The sequence below is a fragment of the Nelumbo nucifera genome, chromosome 5, assembly GCF_055504915.1.
Source record: "Nelumbo nucifera cultivar China Antique chromosome 5, China Antique-T2T, whole genome shotgun sequence".
Classification (NCBI taxonomy): Eukaryota; Viridiplantae; Streptophyta; class Magnoliopsida; order Proteales; family Nelumbonaceae; genus Nelumbo; species Nelumbo nucifera.
Window position 1 is genome coordinate 28906517 of NC_142653.1, and position 21360 is coordinate 28927876.

Sequence of the window (21360 nt, forward strand, 5' to 3'; positions counted from 1 at the left end):
TCGAGTACGCTTATAAAACAAATCAACAAAAGGATAGAAACAATAAATATGTAACAAACGCAGTAATGAGTTAAGTACATGTACACAATTGATAGTTTGGGGGGGGGGGATGTTTAACCTTTACACCATAGTTCCCTTTTGACTATTCATTCGCATTTAAGCACATTGGGATCTAACATAAGGATACATTAAGGGTGCGTTTGGTTCATGGACAGGACCGGAATCGGAATCGAAATCACCTATTCCTAAAACCTGTTTGATTCAGTCAGGAATCGGATTTGGATTTCGATTGCTGTTGTTTGGTTCAACTAGAAGCCGGAATCGATATCAGCCAAATTTCCAATTTTGCCCCTGTTAAAAAAACCTCAAAAACAGATATATATTGAATAATTTGCCCCCATATATACATATATATTGAACTGCAAACTAACGTAAATCTGTATCAGAGCCATAACTCAAATGGAATAAAAAACTCAACAGGCGCCTGATTCTGTACAAGATCCTATCTTGCTTGAACTTCTACAGGAAGCTTCACACTTGCCCCGTTGAGCTCAAAGTTGCTGCTGCCACTCGTGAAAACCTTTGGAATCCTTCCATCATTTTCTTGCTGAATAGTTGCATTGAACCTTGAGCTATGTAGGCTTTCTTCCACGAGATTGGAGTTGGCACTGTAGCAACTGTAGCAATAGGCTTCTTTGGCCTCCCTCTCTTTGATGTCTGTTGTCCAACTAGTGCATTGTTAGTAGGATCCACAAGAATTTCCTCCATTGTTAGTTGGGTTCAAAGACAAAACCTCTGCTTCAAGCTTCATTAATCAACTTCCATATGTAGCCATTTCTGATTTCAACTAACTAATTGCAGTCCACAACTACATTCTCCATTGACTGCATAACCAACACCATAAACAAGCTACAAATTTATTGTCACACAAACAATATGGTAAACTTAATTGAAAAAAAAAAGAAACCAAAATATTGGATACGAAGAATTTGATTTCCAATTAGGAAGTTGAATATAAAGAAAATGCAAATTGACAGTCAAGTAGCAATGAAAGCAAACTAAACAATGAAATCATACCCCATTTTTATCCTCCACGAATGCATCTATTAATTTTTTGACAACATATTCCCCTGCACTAGTAGACAGAGTTCCCAATACAAAAAGACTGTCCAAAATGACAGAGAAAACTAGACAACAACGACTAGAATGATAGCTGATGAGGGCGGATTTGGCCCTCCAATGACATTGTGACACCTGGCACCTCGTGACAACTAGGTGCAGCCTCGTGACAACTAGATAGCTTGCCACAGGCAGCTCACCACTTACAGGCAACTAACCATCATGTAGCCTGGCAACTTAGACAACTTGCCACCTCACAGGCAGCTCGCCACCCAAACAACTCAGCACTTACAGGCAGCTCGCCACCAGGCGGCACTTACAGGCAGCTCGCCATCATGCAGCCTGGAACCTTACAGGCAGCTCGCCGTCATACAGCCTAGCACCTTACAAATAGCTCGCTTCCTAGTCAGACTGACCATCGCATGACAACCCCGAGGAGCTCACCCACTTCCGGTTTAGGCAGAAATGGGCAACTTTACCGGTTGGTGGCTTTATCCCCACCTAACACGAAAATAGGTCCCATTACAGCGGGAATCCAGGAACTGCTCCACCAAACCCACGAGGACTCCAGTATATAAAGACCTCACCCCCAGGGGCGAAGGTATGGAAGAAGAGAGGGAAAGTGACGCATAATCTCTGCTCACTAGCTCTCTTGCTCTCTAAATTACCATCAACTCGCAAATTACTGACTTAAAAATCGGAGCGACCTCGCCGGGTAAGCACCCCCGGGTTCTCTGATTCCTCTTTTGCAGATTATCCAACTTCGTCGTCTACTGGAAGCCAAGTCATCTCTAGCTTAGTCAGATTGCATCGCATCAATAGCATTTATAGTGGCTTCCGAACATTCTTTTACTTGACATGGTTGCTAAGAATAATTTTGACCTGTATTTTTTATTTACATTCCGGTGATAACTTTGTTTCCAACTTTGTACTTAACCCTGGCATGGTTGTTAAGAATTACTACTTGATTTTTTTTTCCTGTTGGATAACACTGGTTCTTAATTACTCTTTATCATGTATATGTTCCACCTGTCATGTTTTTAAGCTATTTTCTAATGCTTATTTCAACTTCAGATCTAAAATTGTCTCTATCATTCAACCTAGTAAGAAGGTAAAGAGCACATTCAACCCTATGTAAAGTCCCAGGCATGATGCTCCCAAACTAGTTTAGATCTGTCCACTCCCTCTGTCATTTCATTAAGAACAATTTACCACCAACTAAAGGAACTAAAATGATGTGTATGGTGTGCCCTTAAAATACCCAAAAGTAAGCTAAAGCAAGGGAATCCTCAATTCCTTACTAACCAAATTAGAATTATCACATAATTTTTTAATAACGTGTATTAAAGAGAAAAAAAAATTGTAAGTACAACCCCTGAACCTTAAAGAACAGAGGTGGTGAGAATACAGAAGAGAGGAAAAAAACCCAAAAGTGTCCTTATACAGAAGGAAATGACAAAGTTGGGTTAAGTAGTGTCCTGCAAACTCCACTATGGCATAACTCTACAGCACAATAAGCATTGTTATAACCCATCTAAATGAAATAGTTCAATCCATCAGATTGTTAGATTGCTAGCCCTACAATACATACTACTGGTTACTGAATAGATTGTCTGTGACCTACAATCCACATGTTTGCTAGCCCTACAATCCTCTTGTTTTTAGAGGGATATATAAACAAGAATGTGTCAAAAGAAATTAGCTGTTTCTGGAGGTTTTTGGATATTTACCAATTTGACACTAGAAGCTTTGTCTGTCTGTTTCAAAAAGACAGATTGTCATATGTTAGTAGTTAAAATATAAAAGTCATATGAAGTATTTCAGTGGTAATTATAACAAAGTTGAGTATCAACCATTTAGTATTTCACTATCCATTGGATGTTAGTTTATTTTTCTTCTTACTATGTTGTTAAGGCTCAGCTTGGGAAGAATGCAAATACAAATATGTATTGTGGAGAACCTTGTATATGGCATTTCTAAACCTTGTATTTGTATTGAACATATTTGAATTTGCAAATTGCAATCTTCCCAAACTGAGCCTAATATACAAATCATCTAAATGCATCTAATAAATTTGACTAACGTTCATCCATATAACCAAAGACACTATCATGTATAACATATATTCATCCACTTATCCTGTGGTCAAGCTCCTCAATGCCTCTATTATTATTTTTTTAATCAACCTATAAGATACTGATTCAAGAAATTTGCAGCTTCTACAGTCAATCTAGAGTTATGTTCTTTGAATCAATCTTTTGTACACCATGTTCCTTGGTTATCTGCTGACCCAAATAAACAACTTTTGTTTGATATCTTGCATTTGTCATTTTCTTAATGTTTATGTTTACAAATTTTATTTGAGTATCTCCATTTGATTGACAAGTTTGATTGATGATTCATAGTTGTTACAAAAGTGAAAAGTTTAATATACTTTCTCTCATTTCGCAGGTATTTCTAGGAACTATGGGTATCATATAAAAGATTAAAGAAATTTAAGCTAAAAATGGCATAGACACAGAAAAACAAAGAGGTTCTTCTCCTAACCCTCCCCAACAAATTCTCACTGTATACTTTTGATATTGCTTAAAGTTCTATTCTAAGGAATTTAACATGTCAAATATTATTAAGCTACTTGGGACCACAAGGAGGAGATTCTTTGAGGCTGTTTCACCCTTCAAATTATAGCAACCTGGTTGTAGAAGGTAACCATCAACTGGAAAATTCCTGGTTCATTTCTATAACTCCAGGTCCTTGGTGAAGCCCAGACTTTAGTATCAAACATGAACTACTTGTTCAACTGGACCCCAATGTTAGCCAATAGCCTAGCTGATCCTTCAGCAAGAGGAATCACAAGATCTGAGGATTCTAAACTGATTTGAGGGGCTCCAGGTCTAAGTATAGAGTCTAAACAAATTTATCTATCTATTTTTCAGGATGACAGAGATACAAGAAACAATTTCTATATCAAGAGATACAAAAATAATAAAATAATCAAACTGAAAGAAATAATAACAAGATCAAATTCCACATTACTTCCTCAACATAAAAACAACCAAAAGCACGCTGGACCTTGTCTACATGAGGATGAGATGTAGAAGGAGCTCCACATTATAAGAATGTTAAGATAGTTACAGTTAAGTCATTCATTCCAAATGGATGAAACATCGGTCAAATTTGTAACAGGCCTACATAAACCATTTTGAAGACCTTGCCCTATTATTTTTCTTTGAAAAATCATAACATATACCTCAAATAAGATCTTTGAAATAAAAAAACAGACCTAAGTGTCATAAAACAAAACCTATGTATCAGCTGATCTCCCAGAGATATAATCAAATCAAACAAATAAGAAAATGTCTCACCAGAGTAGGAAGCGGATTAAAACAAACAAGAATATGCTGTTCTGTAAAACGAATCACAGCAAGGCAGATCCGAAGTGGAGATGGGGCGGATCTGTAAAATGAACCACCATATTTCACAGTTAGTTAAATAAAAAAAGGATGAGGAGGAGCAAGAAGAGTGTTAGCTGATTTGGAGGAAGAAGAAGGAGGAGGAGAAAGATGGTTGGCACTTGGCAGTGGTCTTACCTTACCGGATATGGGGTTGACGGTGGCGACAACAATGACTAGTATGGAGGTTGGAGGGATTCTTCCCTTTCACAACAACAGTTAATCGTAGGTTAGATTGGAGGGGATCTTTATCCAAAAAATATTAGGAACCTAAATAGCGGAATGGGAATGCATTCCGGGGGAGGGGGAAGGGAAAGGCCATTCCCCCCATATGGGGAATCACATTCCGCCTACTCATTCCCATTCTGGTCGACCAAATCCAGAAACACGAAATGACCCATTCCATTCCGATTCCAGGTCCTATTCCCTCGAACCAAATAGACCCTAAAATGTTCAAGAATGATACTCATAATTATAACTATGCCATTCACAGCCCAATAGACCTGTTCATGGGCCGGGTAGCCCGAAGGCCCGACCTGGCCCACACCCCGATCGAACTTGGTCATGTAATTAGGTCCGCGGGTCTGACCTCGGGCCTAACACAGTAAGCCCGATTGTGTTATGGGCCGGGCTCGGGATTTGTCAAAAAGGCCTAACCCGAGCCCGACTCAACATTATATATTTTATAAAATACATAATATGTATTTTATATATTATATAAAATATATAAATAATATAATATTTATTGAAATATATATTTATAATTTAATATATACATCTTTTTTATTTTTTTCTTTATAAATTTTCTCTCACTCTCTCTCTCTCTCTATTCAGCCGCTTCACCAGTAGTAACAACATGGGCTAAATTTTGGGCTTGGGCCCAGGCCCGGGCTTCGAGCTTTTTATGAGGGCCGAGCTCGGGCTCGGGCTCGGGCCTTAGAAAAATCTATTAATATAAGTGAAAGCCCGGCTCGGCCCGGCCTATAAACAAGACTACTGCCCAAGACACACACGTTAAAACTTCTGACTCAGTTTGGAAGGAGTACAAATACAAATATGTAGAGTGCAAATCCTTAATATTTTGTATGTATTAGTACTGTACATATTTGCATTTATATTTTTTTAAATTGAGCCTAAATGGCATGCTGACGGTGCAATTGATGAATTCAATCATGACAATGTGGCAACTTTTCATTGGGAATTATTTTTTTGTCGTATTAATCATGATTAATTCATTGCTTTCAAAGAGACGACTTTGATAGCATAGATTCACGCGGTGATTTATTTGGACGGTCTAGATTGTTAAAGAATTTCATACATTATTTAAATAATTTGGATAAATTCATAAGTATTAAGATGTGACTTTGGTGGGCTAGATTATTGATTGATTTAAAATATAGGGATAAGTGGATTACAACCCACCTCAAATCTGAATTACAGCCCCCAATAGCCCGAACTATAAAATCCCCTTTAATATATTAGTTAAGGTGACGTTTATTTGATACAGCACTTAAAGGACAGATTATATTATATATATATATATATTGTGAAAAAGGACAAGATTATATTAGGACACCGTATTCATTGCCCATTGAGCCATACGTTGAGTTTCATTTGACATTCATTTCCATGACCTAAAGCTAGAGTAGACGAATTGAAACTTTTATCATTTTGATTTGATTTTCAAGATTAGTTAAATTGGTTCTGACTTCTGAGTAGGTGATAGAGTCATATCCCCCTCAAACTGTCTTTAAAAAAGGGATTTATGGACTGCAATTCCTCAAACGATCTTTTTTGTGATGCTTAATACTTAATACACGTGGCTATTTGGTATTACATGGCGACGAATGACAATGAAGGTAACTCCCTGCTCCAGAGTCCGGATTCTCGTTATTCTCACCCTGATTCACACTCCTCCCACATCCTTACCAATAAGACACTATTGCCGTGTATTGCGAACATCTCTCATGAATGACAAATAACGGGAGATATTCCAAATGCGTGGCTGTAGAGTCTTGTGGAGTGGATAGGGATGTGTTCGTAACGAATTCAGATTTCTTATTCACGAGAATCTTATTCATATTTATCACAGTCATACATAGAGAATATCTCATCTTCTGTATAGTATTATGTAAGGGGAAGTTTCCAATTCAGAGGGGGTAATGTATTGTGAGTAGGTGTAGACAGGGTTCTTGTGAACCGGAGTTTCCAATCCCGAGTCGTTCATAACCTTCATGCTAATAATTATTTTTTCTGAATTTTAGGAGGGGTGGGGTGGGGGGAGTTTGGCCAATGGGATTTTGATTTTTATTGACAAAAAATTCTATGTTATTTTTTCAGATTTATATAGAAATAAAAAAAATTTATTTTTCTTATATCATTTATCCCATATTGTAGGTGGATAAATAATTTTTCCATCTTGAGATAAAGTTTTTAATATGTATTTTATAATAATAAATTTTTATAAATAAAATTTGACTTATTTACATGAAAAATAAAAGAATATAGATAAACGCACTTACCCGATAAATCTTTCCTGGGTAAGTGCGTTTACGGATAAATAACTTACCGAAAAACGAACAGGGCCCTCAAGGCCCTGGTTCGGTTCATTCGTCACCTGAGATCCGATCGTTTATTCGTATGGAGGGGATTCGGGGTCAGTGGGGAGGGTGTTCGAACTCTTACTTGTAGGGTTTACCAGAGGTTTCTCTACTGTAAACGAGAGATGGGCAAGTGGGCAGCAAGGAATACTGCATCCTGGAAAACGAGAATCTAGCTGGAAGCGCAGGAACCCTAAAATCGGCAAAAGAAGATTTGGAAACGCGGAAGAACGAACTAACACATCTTACTAGTTACCACCCGACCAAAGGAAAATGACCAAGGTGTACGGAACAGGAACTTATGATTTCAAGCGGCACAGAGTGGCAGAGTATCCGGTAGAGATACCGGACAGGCCACCGGAGCAGAAGCCCGGAATGAATTTGTCGAATTCGATTACGCTGGAGGAAATCCAACGCGACAGGTTAACGAAGATTGCCGCAGCGAATTGGGCCAAAACGACTGATCCTTCACAGCGAGCGCCATTTAATCCGAATTTGGTGAAAGAGATTTACGAGACGGAGCTCCTCGTGAAAGGGGGTCGCAAGCCGGTTTCATTGCAGAGAGTCATGATTCTGGAGGTCAGTCAGTATTTGGAGAACTACCTATGGCCTAATTTCGACCCGGAGACTGCCACATTCGAACATGTCATGTCCATGATCCTCATGATCAATGAAAAGGTTTGTTCTTGTTTCAATCACTCGTTTTCTTTTATTGGTTATATTTTTTTCAGGTTTATTAACGAAAAAAAAAACGAAATGCTCGATTTTCAGGTTTATTAACTTCTTCATATGAACTGTATTCTGTGGTTTTGAATTGGCAGTTCCGGGAGAATATTGCGGCATGGACGTGCTTCTACGATAGGAAGGATGTGTTCAAAGGATTCTTGGAGAGAGTTCTTCGCCTTAAGGAACAGGTTTCTATCGCCTCGAGATTCTTTTTTTTTTTCTTTTTCTTTTTCATTTTCAGTAGTTCAAACTTGTTTTTGTTGCTTTTCATTACTTAGGTCATACCGCTTGTATAAATTAGCAATTGCGTGGTATGAGCTTTAAATATAACAAAATTTGAGGCCAAACTTAGAGGATTGCCAAGAATTTGTACTGCTATTGGGTTGTTGGTTCTGATTGAGCTCCAGTCCTAAAGGAGTTAACTTTTATTTCTTTTTTTTGTTTGCTTTTTTTTCCGAGGCGTTTTTTGCCTTGTTATTTATTTAGTTTTATATTATTGGTGTCCTTGTCCATTCCCACAAGAAAATGCATTGGGCTCTTCTTAATTATGCTCCCATTGCCCATAAGTGAGACTTAATGACTAATACCGCTGGCATTTGTTTTGACAGTACATCCTAGTTCAGTTTCATGTTGTGCTCCTTTCTGTCCTTTTAGTTGAATAAGCAGTTTACTTGCTGCATGATTCCACAGCTTCCTTGTTGGGTTTTTCCTCAATTCAGGAAAGGAAGCAAAAGTATATGAAAATGCTGACTTCTTTATGCCATTGATTCATAAATCATAACCATAGAATTGGAGCTAAATCTCATGAACTGGGTTAGCTTTTTTCTGATGTTAACTAGGTATTTGCAAGAGAAAGTGCCATTGTGTATATTCTTTTCCAGATAATATAGTATTAATTAATGAGGATAGTTGAGGTCATTTTAATTCTTTAAATGCAAACTTAGGTTTATTTGAGAGATGCCTTAGAATCAATTTGTTTCAATATAAGTATCATGAGGACATATTTGTTGAGGTAAGCGATGCTTGCCAGTGCCTAGAAGCGTGGAAGGTTGGAAATTGTGAGGAAGGAGGGAAGTTGGTCGTTGGAGACAAAAAGGTCAAATAGAATGAATATAGAATGATGCTTCTGGAAGAAAGTGATGAGGGTGTTGGTGAAAATGAATAAGAGAATGACCAAAGGGAGGAGGTAGTTTTAGATGAAAACCATCATGTTGAGGGAACAATTGATCTGGAAACTGTGGTAAAGATAGAATGGAAGTTAGTAAGATATTGGGGTTGTTTTTCTTGGGTGGAGAAGAATATTTTTTTTTTGATAAATGATTGAATTTTATTCAATAAAATCGATAAGATATTACAATACAGCCTTCCCAAAGGAGGGGCACAAGCTGGTACCTCTCCACAATAGCAACAATGTACTACCTCAGACTAGTAACAAAAACTTTACAAAGCTGCCCAGAAAAACTGTTCCCTTGATACCCCTTGTTTAGCTAACCCATCCGCTATGGTGTTAGCTGTTCTACCCACCCACTGAAAAATAACATTCATGTTCCTTGAGAACCATTTAGCTTTCCTCATAATACCCCTGTAGCACCAGATCACTGAATCTGGATTTTTTAGCCAACCCACAACAACTTTGGAGTCTCCTTCAATAATCAAATTTTGAACTCCTAACTGATCCACAACCTGAATGCCTTGTATTGCCGCTAGGAGCTCAGCTCTGATAGAGTCTCCTATACCCACAGAGCCTGAGAACAAAGCTAATATGTTACTATCTTTGTCTCTCAGCACCCCACCAATCCTTGAAGGCCCCGGATTTCCTTGACTGCTACCATCAAAATTCAGCTTTGTCCAGTCTTCTGAAGGGGGTACCCATACAGCTGGTACCCTGTTCTTTCTGTCACTGCTACCAGCCACAGCCCTCCAGTTCCTCCACATGTCATCAAAAGAATATAATTTGAAGGAATTTGATGATCTCAGCCAGTGGATTGCCCTGGTCAAAATGCAATCCTTCACATTCTGCACATTTCTCTCCTTTTCTTGGAATATCCTCGCATTTCTTTCTTCCCAAATTGTCCACAGAGCAGCAGCTCTAATGCTCTTCCACATTGTTTTACCAGTTTTTGTGGGCCACACAAAGAAGGAAGAATCAAAGATCTGATCTATGGCTGTGGTCATATTCCATTTGCAACCGAACAAAGCAAAGATCCAACCCCAAATAGCAGCAGAAAAAGGACAGGTTAAAAGTAAGTGAGAGCAATACTCACCATTAGCCTTGCAAAATACACACCAATTAGGAGACAAACACATAGAAGGCCTTCTCTTCTGCGGTAAGTCTGAAGTGTTGATTTTCCTATAGAAAACCTCCCAGCAGAACATAATAATTTTAGGAGGTACAGGTTTAGACCAAATCTCCTTAGCTGGGAAGCCCACTTGTCTCGAGGGAGAGCAAAGGGACTTAAAAAAGGAAGCACATGTGAAGTAACCTTTTGGGTTTGGAGACCAAAGTCTCACATCAGAACTGGAAAGGTCCAGAAAAACACTTTCAAGCAGTGACGACAGGTCTGAAAACATGAGAGGGTTCATGATCCCTCAAACCCCTTCGAAATCCAAAGTCCCAACTCAAGGAAGATGGAGAATTAGATGTTGGAAGAAAATGAGAAATTGTTTTACCCTTGTAGCAAGAAATGGAATAGAGAGAAGGGAAATTGTCCTTAAGGGCAGAATTGCCCACCCAGATGTCTTCCCAGAACAAAACAGAAGTACCAGAATTGACATCATACCTGATACAGTTGAGGAAAAGAGGAAGAATATTCCGAATTGCTTTCCAAGGAGTTGCCAGAGTGGCTCGACGCGATACACCAGCATCCCATCCATTGCCCAAACTGCCATGTATGCTAGCTATCACCTCATGCCAAAGTCTCTCTTGTTCCAGGGGCCATCTCCACAACCATTTTCCTATGAGTGCCTTATTCTTCAAAACTAAATTCCCCAGTCTCAATCCACCTTCCTCTTTCCTCCTACACACTAATCCCCAATTTATTAAGTGATCATTTTTTTCCTTCCCTGGCTCCCAAAGAAAATTTCTCATTAATTTCTCTAGTTTTTTGGCTTCCCTGACTGGAATCCTAAACACAGAGAAATAATAGATCGGCAGATCTGCTAAGGAAGCTCTCAGTAAGGTAACTCTACCCCCCAAAGAAATATAGTTCCTTTTCCACGAGGCTAACCTTTTCTCAAACTTTTCTAAAACCAAGGCCCAAAAAAGTGCTCTCCTTAGGGTTGGTTCCAAGAGGAAGACCTAAGTACTGTAAAGGCCAATAGGAAATAGGACAACCTAAAGGCTCAGCCACCAACTCAAGGGTCCTCTCATCCAGATTCACTCCCACCACATAGCTCTTTTCCAAATTTATTTTCAGATTTGATACTCTCTCAAAGCACTCTATCAAAGACTTGAGATTACTTACTGTTCTCTTATCACCCTCTTCACAAAAGATTATTAGGTCATCAGAAAACTGTAAGTGGGTCACCCTAATACTGTTCCTTCCTATCCTCCATCCTCTAACTACACCTTCCCTGTCTGCCTTAGAGATCAAGCTACTAAAAACATCTGCAACTAGGGTAAAATGGAAAGGGGAAAGGGGGTCACCTTGCCTTAAACCTCTAAGAGCTGGGAAAAAATCCTTGACTACCCCATTAACCAAAACCGAAAAATGGCAAGAACATATGCGACCCTTTATCCAATTACACTATCTAACTCCAAACCCACAACACCCTAGGATTTCTAGTAAGAAGCTCCAATCCACCAAATCATAGGCCTTTTCTAAATCCAACTTACAAACAAACCTTTGCTTTTCGGACTTTCTCATATCATCCACACATTCATTTGCTATTAGAATCTGATCTGCTATTTGTCTCCCTTGCACGAAAGCTCCCTGTGCTTGACTAATGATGGAGGGTAGCACTACTTTAATCCTCAAGGATAACAATTTTTGAGGGCTTTTAAGGAATTGGAGGAAAAAGAACTTGGGAGGTTGAATGTGGAGGGAGTGAAGGGGGTAGAAGAGAGATTTACTTTAAGGATAGAGGAATTTCTAAATAACTGAGATCAACCGGAGATGGAGGTGATGTAGACAAAGGGGATAAGAGAATTGGAGTTAGAGTATCAATGCTAATAGCTAGCTCTAAGGGTCCAAAAGATTTTGAGATGGTTCCTAATTCTGTAAGATGTTTCATAGGTCAGAAAAAATCCATGTGCTCTACAGGTTTTAAAAGCTTTGTGCCAGGTTGAAAGGGGTTTATTTGGGGTTCGGCCTAACCTAAAGTTGAATAAATCAAAGACCGTTATTAAGAGAAGTGCAGTGATTCCTAATGAAGCTTTTGAAGTTGCTAAGTAATTGAGTAAAGTTGTGTTTGGCATTAAGTTGGAGTCTAGTGTTCTTTTGATGCAAGTTTCAGTTGGTTGCCAAGGGGGCAAGGGGGTTGGGGGTGTGCTTTCACTTTAGTGATTTTCTATGGTTTGGGACTTGATGTTGTTTGGTGTGCTTTCTTGGGTTTTTTGTTCTTTAAGGAGTGGAGTTGGGTGAAGAGTTGTTTTGTTTTTCTTCTTTCGGGTGATTTCTTGTACTTTCCTTTTTCCTTTAATAAATTTTATTTTACTATAAAAAAGAAGGCTAAAATCCATGGTACAAAACTCACCTCCCATCAGGGAGACATAGAAAAGGGAAACAAACTGGGATTGCCATTTCCCATGGAAACACTATAATAATATCAAAAGTGACAACAAAGCCATGCTGATAGTAAAGTCTAACAAAGCATGCCTCTATACTCCCCATCTAGCAAAATTGTATATAAGAGAGTCAATGGATCTCAGAAGTCAGAATCCATCTAAAAAGGTGGCCTTGCTATGGCATCTCGATGATCAATGTACCTCTAGATGATCATCTATCCACTCAATGACAATCTGTAAGTTTCCTTCTATTTCTACTCTTTGAAGTCCAAGTGAAATCCCTTTATGAATCCTTGCAGTAGGCAAAAACCTCAATTATGATAGCATCCCGTACTCTAATTCGTCTAGAAAGGATTGCAGCTCTTACCTCAACAATCTTTCTATGCTCATACTCTTCAGGGTCCCAAGGAGATAACAACTGCAGTAATAACAGAGGTACGAATGAAGGTACAGATAAGATGTTGATTATGGATAGATGCCTCAAAGCAAACATGCTTGCTTTTTTTTGGGTCTCTCTCTCTCTCTCTGATAAGTGATAGAGAAGAGAAGAATGTAGAGGATTTGACTGTAGAAGTAGTGCAGCGTGGATGCAGTGGAGAGGTTTCATTTGAGGTATTCTATTATTGGCTCATGCTAAGCAAATTGAAATAGAACATTTATATCACCAGTGTTAGATCAGCAATGAGATATTGAGTGAAGTTGTTTTTCCCTGATGAATAAATTTTAGAAACTTCATTGACTGCAAGAAAGAAAGCTGCACAGAAGTATCTATTTCTTGCACCCTATAGGTGAAAAGGCCAGCCCCTGCTGCGTATTTCCTAATCTGATCCTTCTCATCCTTTCAATTTAACAGTTTATCTTCCATGGGATATTCCCTAAAACAGTTTAACCCATTGTGCTCTTTTTTGGATAGTACATCAGCTAGCCTGTTAGCTGATCTTTGAACTCAATGGAACGCTGTGCTTAAACATTCAGCCAGCTGCTTTACTTTCCTGATTTTATGGTGATATTACTGATGTCCTTGACTGCTACTTTGAATCCACCCTATACTTTGGACTCACCTTCTACCAAATGATTACTATAATTGTGTATATACATAGATAATATTGGCAATTATATACAATTTATAATTAATAGATTTAACATTTCATATTTTTAGAACTTTATTATATATATCATCTAAAATAATTGAATTTGTAAACTTTTTGTTTTTCCATTGTTTTAAAACAATAAAGCTGAATCGGCTTAAATATGAATGTGATCCAAGTTTGACAGGATGCAAAATCTGATCTGAGATCCCTAGTTCTAATTGTATTTTGGATCAGATTTGTATTCAAGTTTTTAGTAATTTGTTTGGATTCAGATATTACTGGATCTGATCTGAATCTGACCTGATTACAACCTTAGCTAGTAGATAAGGTTTGACTTGATGTAGAATAAAAGGCCGTAGGATAGATGACCTAAGTATGCTAGTAAAGATTGATTTGAATCATGGTGACATAGGCACATAGCATCACACACATCACATGGCAATCCAATACCTTCTTAACGAGAAAGAGGATTCTTTACTAGTGTCCAAATGGGCTCTCTGTTTTGTGATAAATAACTAAGTTTCATTAAACAAGGAAGAAAAGAAAATAAGTGTACAAAATTATCAAAACAAAAAAAGAAAATAAGTGTACAAGAAGCATGCAAAAGGGAGAAAATTTATTATTATTTTTTGATCATCAGAGAAAATTTATTATTTGATTGGGAAAAAAATTTAAACAAAACCCTGTGCTACTTAACTTTCTAAAATAAGCCTAAAAACCTCAGATATACAAGAAAAAATCAGTGCAATAGAAAACCTCAAGATAAAATAAGTTCCAAAGGAAAAGAAAAAACTATGATATGATTGAGAAACCACCTGAGTAGAACTAAGCTATCTCTCTTGAACAAAGGCTTGAATTACAGGCAGATTGCAGTAGTTTGCTGGATGCCTTAGATTCTAGCCAGAACAAGCATGCCTCTTGCTATCAGTAAATAAACAAGACTAATCATGAAATAGGCCTTTCTCCTCTGTGTCTTTTTCCTCTCCTTTTGTTAGTCTTTTTTTTTCTTCTCCCTTTCCCACCCCTTTTCTCCTTGGAAGCAAGGTTCAAAGTATTGATACTCTCGATATGAAAATTTAATGTATTGAGAGTTTTTATCAATCAATACTATTTTATATTTTTAGTTTTTGATTTGATATTTTGACAGTAAATACGTCACATCATGATTTAACACACAACAATGAGAATAAACAATCTCCTGTTTCTTAGCATATTGGTGAGGTAAAAAATTGATGCATATTGTACGAGACACATTGATAAGTTTCAATATTTGGAACCTTGTTTAGAAGCAGACTCTTCAGGTTTCTCCCATGCAATCACCCATCTGGTTTCTTAATTTAAGCCCCCAGACTCGCCTCCATTGAAAAACTTCCTAGTGGCTTCTGATCTAGTTCTTCTGACATATCATAGTTATGCTGCTCCAGATTATGAAGCAAGGGGAATTGAAATGATATTTATAACATTCATAAGACTTCCCTTGAAATCATACCTGCATCTTGTGTTCCTAGTTCAGTACAAATCATAATAAGCTAGCAATGGATACCGCTATAGAGTAATGATAAACATAATGCTAAGAAATCTTATCAACATATAAGAATGATTTATTACAAAATTATTGATAAAAAATGCTCTATTACAAATTTAATTAAATCTAGCAAAACCCTTAAGAGATTATTTTCTTCTAAATAGACAACTTTGATTTTTTTTAGGTATGCAACTAGTCAGTTGGCTGGACCTGGTGTATTGCAACCCAGATATTAACCAATCTTGAGACCCAGTTTATCTTAAGGCTATGGAAATTTTTAATGGTTTCTCCTTGGATGACTTCATTAGAGGATGGGGAGCAATAGCAGTTTCTTCTAAGCTGAAGCCCGCTGTGCAAGGGGAGTGGGTTCTTTCTAGCTACAACATAATTACAACGAACTTTGGTGGGAGCTCATGTGGAAACCTAGGTCCCTTGGCTATAGGGGAAGTCTTTAAAGATGGTAGTAGAGTGATATTGGCTTTATATTCTGGTCCAATTGGGGTAACCAATTCTTTATCAGCAGAAATTTCAGCTCTTCTGCAAGGCTTAAAGTTTGCAAGGCAACTAAACTTGAGACAATTAGAGATGGAAAGTGACTCGTTGGTGATAGGTTGGATAGTTAAGAACAGTGATGGTCCATGGGTTTTCAGACAGGTAATAAGGGAAATAAGGAGACAAGCATGTGAGGTTGAGGCTATTTTTAAATGGATTAACAGGTCAGCAAATGCATTGGCAGATATGCTAGCAAAGCAAGGGGTGACTAAGGAGCCAACTATTTTGGGCCAACTTGTACTCATAATTTGTGGGATTGTCTCAGTGTGAGCTATGTACTTCTGAAATTTCTAATTAATACAAGTTTCTGGTTATCTATCAAAAAAAAAAAAAACAAAAAAAAAGGAATGCTTATAATATGTATTTTGTTGAAAAGTCAAATTGACCTTTGACAAAAAGGGGCCATTGGGGTGTTTATCTAAGTTAGAGGAGTCTGTTGCTGTCTTTTCTTTAAGTTAAACCGAGGCCAAATGCATTCCTAAGAGGCTTCTATCTTGAATTTAAGGTTAGGTTAGGAATATTAAAAAAAGACAGATTTCTGTTATATTTGGTATTTGAACATTGGGTCCACTAGGGTTTGAGTTGTTTAATGGTCCAGTGGAAGTGTAACATGTATCATTTGCATTTTAGAGTTTTTTTAGTATTATATATAGCCCTACAAGTAAAATGGGAGCAGTGGTTTCTAAATAGAATAATTTGCTTCTCTGAGAGAAACTTCTTCCATGCTCCTGTGTTTCTGCCAAGCCTGACAGAGACCTATTACTTGATCAACTGTGGCTGCTACTACCTTGTTTTTGGATTTCTGTGGTTTTCTTTATATTAGCATTTGATAAAATTGGAGAAGACTTTGATGGCTTCTATGCATGGATTATATCCTACCACCTATGTCCCTTGATAGAGTGAAATGGTGAAATAGGATTGGTATGGTTAGCCCTAAAGAGTTGGGATAAAGTTTTGTTAATTGAGTTGTGTATTCCTGGTTGTATATGATTAATTTTATTTTTCACATTAATTGGTCACTGGTAATGCCACATGCTATCATTTTTGATTGTTAAATGCTTCATATCATCATTCATAGTTTTTGTGGATGTTTGTTTGGTTCTTAATTCATAGGTCTTTCCGTTGGTCCATTATCAAATATCTATTTAAAAGATTGTTAAATGCCTTATGTTTATAGTATCCATGTGCATTTGTGGGCATATCGTTAAACATTGGATCTTATATTTGTGGTTGTAGGGAAGAAGCTTAAGCACAGCAGAGAAGACAAATTACTTACTTTTCATGATTAATGCTTTTCAGGTATGCTGTCTTATAATTGTTAAATTTGTGGTCCTATATTATCATACAAGCATTTGGGCATCTTTGTCGTTATTAACAGTACCGAAACATAGTGGAGAAAAAATGCTTCACAATCTCATTCCCTTTTCTTTTGAGATCCACCTGCTGCATATCATTAAAGCCTTTGAAAACTGGAGCCAAAACCATGAATAATGGGCAAATGGTTTGACATATACTTGGAAGCCATCTTGAACTTCCATAAAAATTCTTCTGTACAGTTCTCTGAATCTCTGCACGCCCCTCAAAATACTGCAAAAAAAAGTGATATTCGTTGTCTATGAACCATATCTCTTGTTGGCTTCTTTTGAATCACAGGAAGTGGAATTTTTGAAGACTTAATCCATCCTCAAGGTAAAGAGTAAGAAACCCCATATGTCCTTAGATATTAAACATTCTTAGTTGAACCATTTGCTTTTAGAAATCTCTACAAACTTCTGACATCATATGCTGCATTTTTCATGATAAATAGAAATGAAAGCACACAAGAAAGGGGGTGAGAATGGATGCCTAGTATTAATTGTGAGGTCTAGGAGAACAAGAAACTTCCTTCACAGGAAAGGATGGGAAATTATTAAGGACTTGAAAAAGGATTTGCAGGAATAGCTACCAGCAATATTAAAAGGTCACAACTGACCATCACCATCCTCAACAGACTTATCAAGGACCACCTCACCCAAGAGGTTCAGAAAGGTTAGACACAAGGGAAATTTCAAAATCTCTATGATTCCTTCTTAAAATAAAACACTGATCTCCCTTTGAGAGGTTGGATTGTGTATACAGAAAAGGAGACTCCCCAATCCAAATATCCTCCCAAAATTTAACCTTATTACGAGAGGACAAGTCATACCTGATATGATTGAGAAACAAAGGAAGAACATCATGTTCTAAGATCATGGGAAGCAGTAACCAACTCCAGAATTTTTTTTAAAGATATAGTGGTGTTAGAGTGGAATCCCCCTTCAGACAACAACATAAAACTGAACTTTTTTTTTTGATCAATAACAACATTTCATTAATTAATCACAAAAGTAATTACATGGAGGAAGATAAACTTTCTTATCTTCCATCTGGAGGTTGAGCTTCCAAAAATAGAAAAAGGGAAAAATTACACTTGTGCCCAAAACATAGACTCTCTCTCGACCCCTTTCTTAGCTAACCCATCAGCAAAAGATTAGCTGCTCTTACCTAGCTGATCTTGACTTCCATCTCTTGAACCAGCCACCTAAATTTCCTCCTCTCATTACTGTACATCCATAACCCACTATTTTCTTTATTCAGCCACCCTACCACCACTTCCGAGTCCCCTTCAATTATGGGTTTTCTTATACTCATCTCCTTTGCTCTTTGGACTCCTTCCAAAACTGCAAAGATAGAGAGAGTCACCCACTCCAATTGGGCTTGAGAACAGGGTTGACACAAACCCATTCTCATCCCTAAACACACCCCCAATCCCCGAGTGTCCAGGATGTCCCCAACTACTCCCATCAAAGTTTAGTTTTAACAAACCAGCAGATGGGGGGGGGGTCCAAGACACTCAATACTGTTTTGGTCTGGGTGCATTTAGCAATCTCACCCCACTTCCTCAACAAATCATCCATTGTGAAGTCTGTAAACAACTCTGAAGATTTCGGCCAACGTACTACCCTTATATGGATTAGTTCTCTCAATTCTTCATTGCCTCTCTCTACATCAGAGAAGATCCTGGAATTTCTTTCCTCCCATAAAGCCCAACATACTGCAGCCCTCAAACATCTCCACATGGTCCTTCCCCTTTTCATTCGACACCTGAAGAACGAAGGGAAAAAAAGTCTTTGCAAGTTTGATGGAGGATTCCACCTACACCCAAAGAGGGATAAAGCCCACACCCAGATGGACTTTGCAAGCTGGCAAGACACCAATAGGTGAAAACTAGTCTCCCCATCCACTTTACAGAGAACATACTTGTGAGGGGATAAACATGTCTTGGGTCTCTTCTTTTGGAGTAGATCACTGGTATTGGTTCTTTCCAGAAAAGCTTCCCAGCAAAAACTACCAGCACTAGGGGGAATTGGTCTGCACCAAACCTCATTAACCGGGAAGGGAGGGGCAACAGGACTGGGGGAGTGACTTAAGATTTTGAAAAAAGAGGCACAGGAAAATGAGCCGATGGGGGCGGGGGTCTAGATTCTAGAATCCAACTTAGTAGGGTCTAAGAAAACATTATCAAGGTTTAAGGATACTAAGGAGACTCGAAATACTATTCAAGTCTGTATCTCTTACAACCCTTCTCAAGCCCAAATTCCACCCAAACCTAGAAGAGGAAGATGGGGGGGGGGTAATAAAGGAAGAATCTGTCTCATTTTTTAAGTCAGAAAGGGCATACGAGGAAGGAAACATGTCCTTAAGAGGGGCATTCCCCACCCATGTTTGTTCCTAGAATTTTATGGAGTTACCTGAGTTCAAATCATACCTGATGAGAGGGGAGAAAGTTGGAAGCAGATTATGAATGGCTTTCCAAGGTGACGCACTTGTGGTCCTAGCTTGGATCCCAACATCCCATCCGTTTTGCCCCAGCCCATGTATGCTTACCACTACTTTAGCTTTTAATCTCCCCTTTTTTATTGGGAGTTTCCACAACCATTTCCCTAGAAGAGCCAAATTCCTTTTCCTGATGTTCCCAAGCCCCAAGCCACCTAAGTTTTTGCTCCTAGCCACCACCTCCCAACTCACCCTATGGTCCCTTTTGTCCTCTCCCGGCTCCCATAGGAAATCTCTCATCATCTTTTCTAATCTGTTAGATACCTTTGTTGGGATTTTGAACACTGAAAGGAAATAAATATGGGTAAATTGGCTAAAGTAGCCTTAATCAGTGTAATCCTCCCTCCAAGGGAAAAGGTAATTCTTCTTCTTCTAAGAGGCAAGTGTCTTTTCGAATATTTCCACCACCAGATTCCAGAAATTCTTTTTCTTTGGGTTATCACCCAAAGGCATCCCTAGGTAATTCAATAGTCATCCTGAAAATTCACAACCCAACAATTCTGCACTTTCCCTAATCTCTCCCTCCTCCAAATTCTCACCCACTACACAACTTTTCTCAAAATTCACCTATAGGTTGGACATTTGTTCAAAGAGTTGTATCACCAATTTCAATAAGTCCGGTCACTAGTATTTACAAGGTGATTGCAAAGGTGCTGTCTCTGAGGATTAAAAAGGTGATTTCCCCTTTAGTTTCTCAAGCTCAAGGGGCCTTTGTGCAGGATATACAGATTATTGATCAAATCTTAATTGCCAATGAATGCATGGAGGCTCATAAGAGATCAAAGAGGAAGGGAGTGGCTATCAAACTGGATCTGGAAAAAGCCTGTGACTTAGTGGATTGGAATTTCTTGATTGAAATTATGAGGAGATGTGGGTTTGGAACTTTGTGGTGTAAATGGATCATGGAATGCCTGCAAACTTGTCACTTTTCAGTTATAGTTAATGGGGCAGTGTATGATTTCTTTGAAGGATTCCATGGGCTTCAGCGGGGTGACCCCCTTTCTCCTTTTCTATTTACCATGATTGCTGAAGCACTAAGTAAATTGATTTCAAGAGCAAATGGTGTGCATCAGGGGATGGTCAGTTGGGAGGGACAACGTTTTTGTAACTCAATTACAGATTTTTTTTTTTTTATGAATGAAAATAATTTATTAAATCAGAATATAAGGCAATACAGGAAACCCATGAAGAGGCACGAGCTGTTACCTCTTATAACAAAGTATTACATCAATTAAGAACCGGATAAGCAGAAATAAACAGAAATAAAATTACATAGCAGCCCAAAACAAATGATCCCTTGAAACCCCTTGCTTAGCTAGTCCATCCGCTAAGGAATTTGCTGATCTTTCTACCCAAGGAGAGGTAACTGTCATATTTCTTGTGAGCCAATTGACTTTCCTCAATAAATCTCTATATCGCCACATAGCTGAAGCTGGCTTTATCAGCCATCCCACAACAATTTTAGAGTCTCCTTCAACTCTCAATTATTGAACTCCTAACTCTTCAGCAATCTGGATGCCTTGTACAGCTGCTAAGATCTCTGCTCTATTTGAGTCTCCTTTTCCCACAGGGCCTGAAAACAAAGCTAGGATGTAACTCAATTACAGTTTGCAGATGGCACTCTCATTTTTTGTGATGGAGAAAGTAGGGAGGGAGTGGAAAATCTGAGGATGGTTGTGAATCTCTTTGACAGGATGTCTAATTTGAGTATTAA

At 38.2% G+C, this 21360-nt stretch overlaps 1 protein-coding gene and 1 long non-coding RNA gene across 2 annotated transcripts in view; one reads left to right on the top strand and one right to left on the bottom strand.

Moving 5' to 3' along the window:
• Positions 1–343: 343 nt before the first annotated feature.
• LOC104600123 (uncharacterized) lies at positions 344–4998 on the bottom strand. The gene is made up of 3 exons (XR_735628.3): positions 4710–4998; positions 4485–4575; positions 344–884 (listed from the first exon to the last, which is right to left on the bottom strand). It is a non-coding gene; the product is annotated as an uncharacterized LOC104600123 (long non-coding RNA).
• A 2188-nt stretch (positions 4999–7186) lies between these two features.
• EMB2765 (P-loop containing nucleoside triphosphate hydrolases superfamily protein) overlaps positions 7187–21360 on the top strand; it is a 46908-nt gene continuing 32734 nt past the window's right edge. Inside the window, exons 1-3 of the mRNA XM_010262964.3 lie at positions 7187–7849; positions 7993–8085; positions 17028–17090. Coding sequence (XP_010261266.1) covers positions 7445–7849; positions 7993–8085; positions 17028–17090 — 561 coding nt within the window. The 5' untranslated portion in view covers positions 7187–7444. The remainder of the gene's footprint in view (positions 7850–7992; positions 8086–17027; positions 17091–21360) is intronic.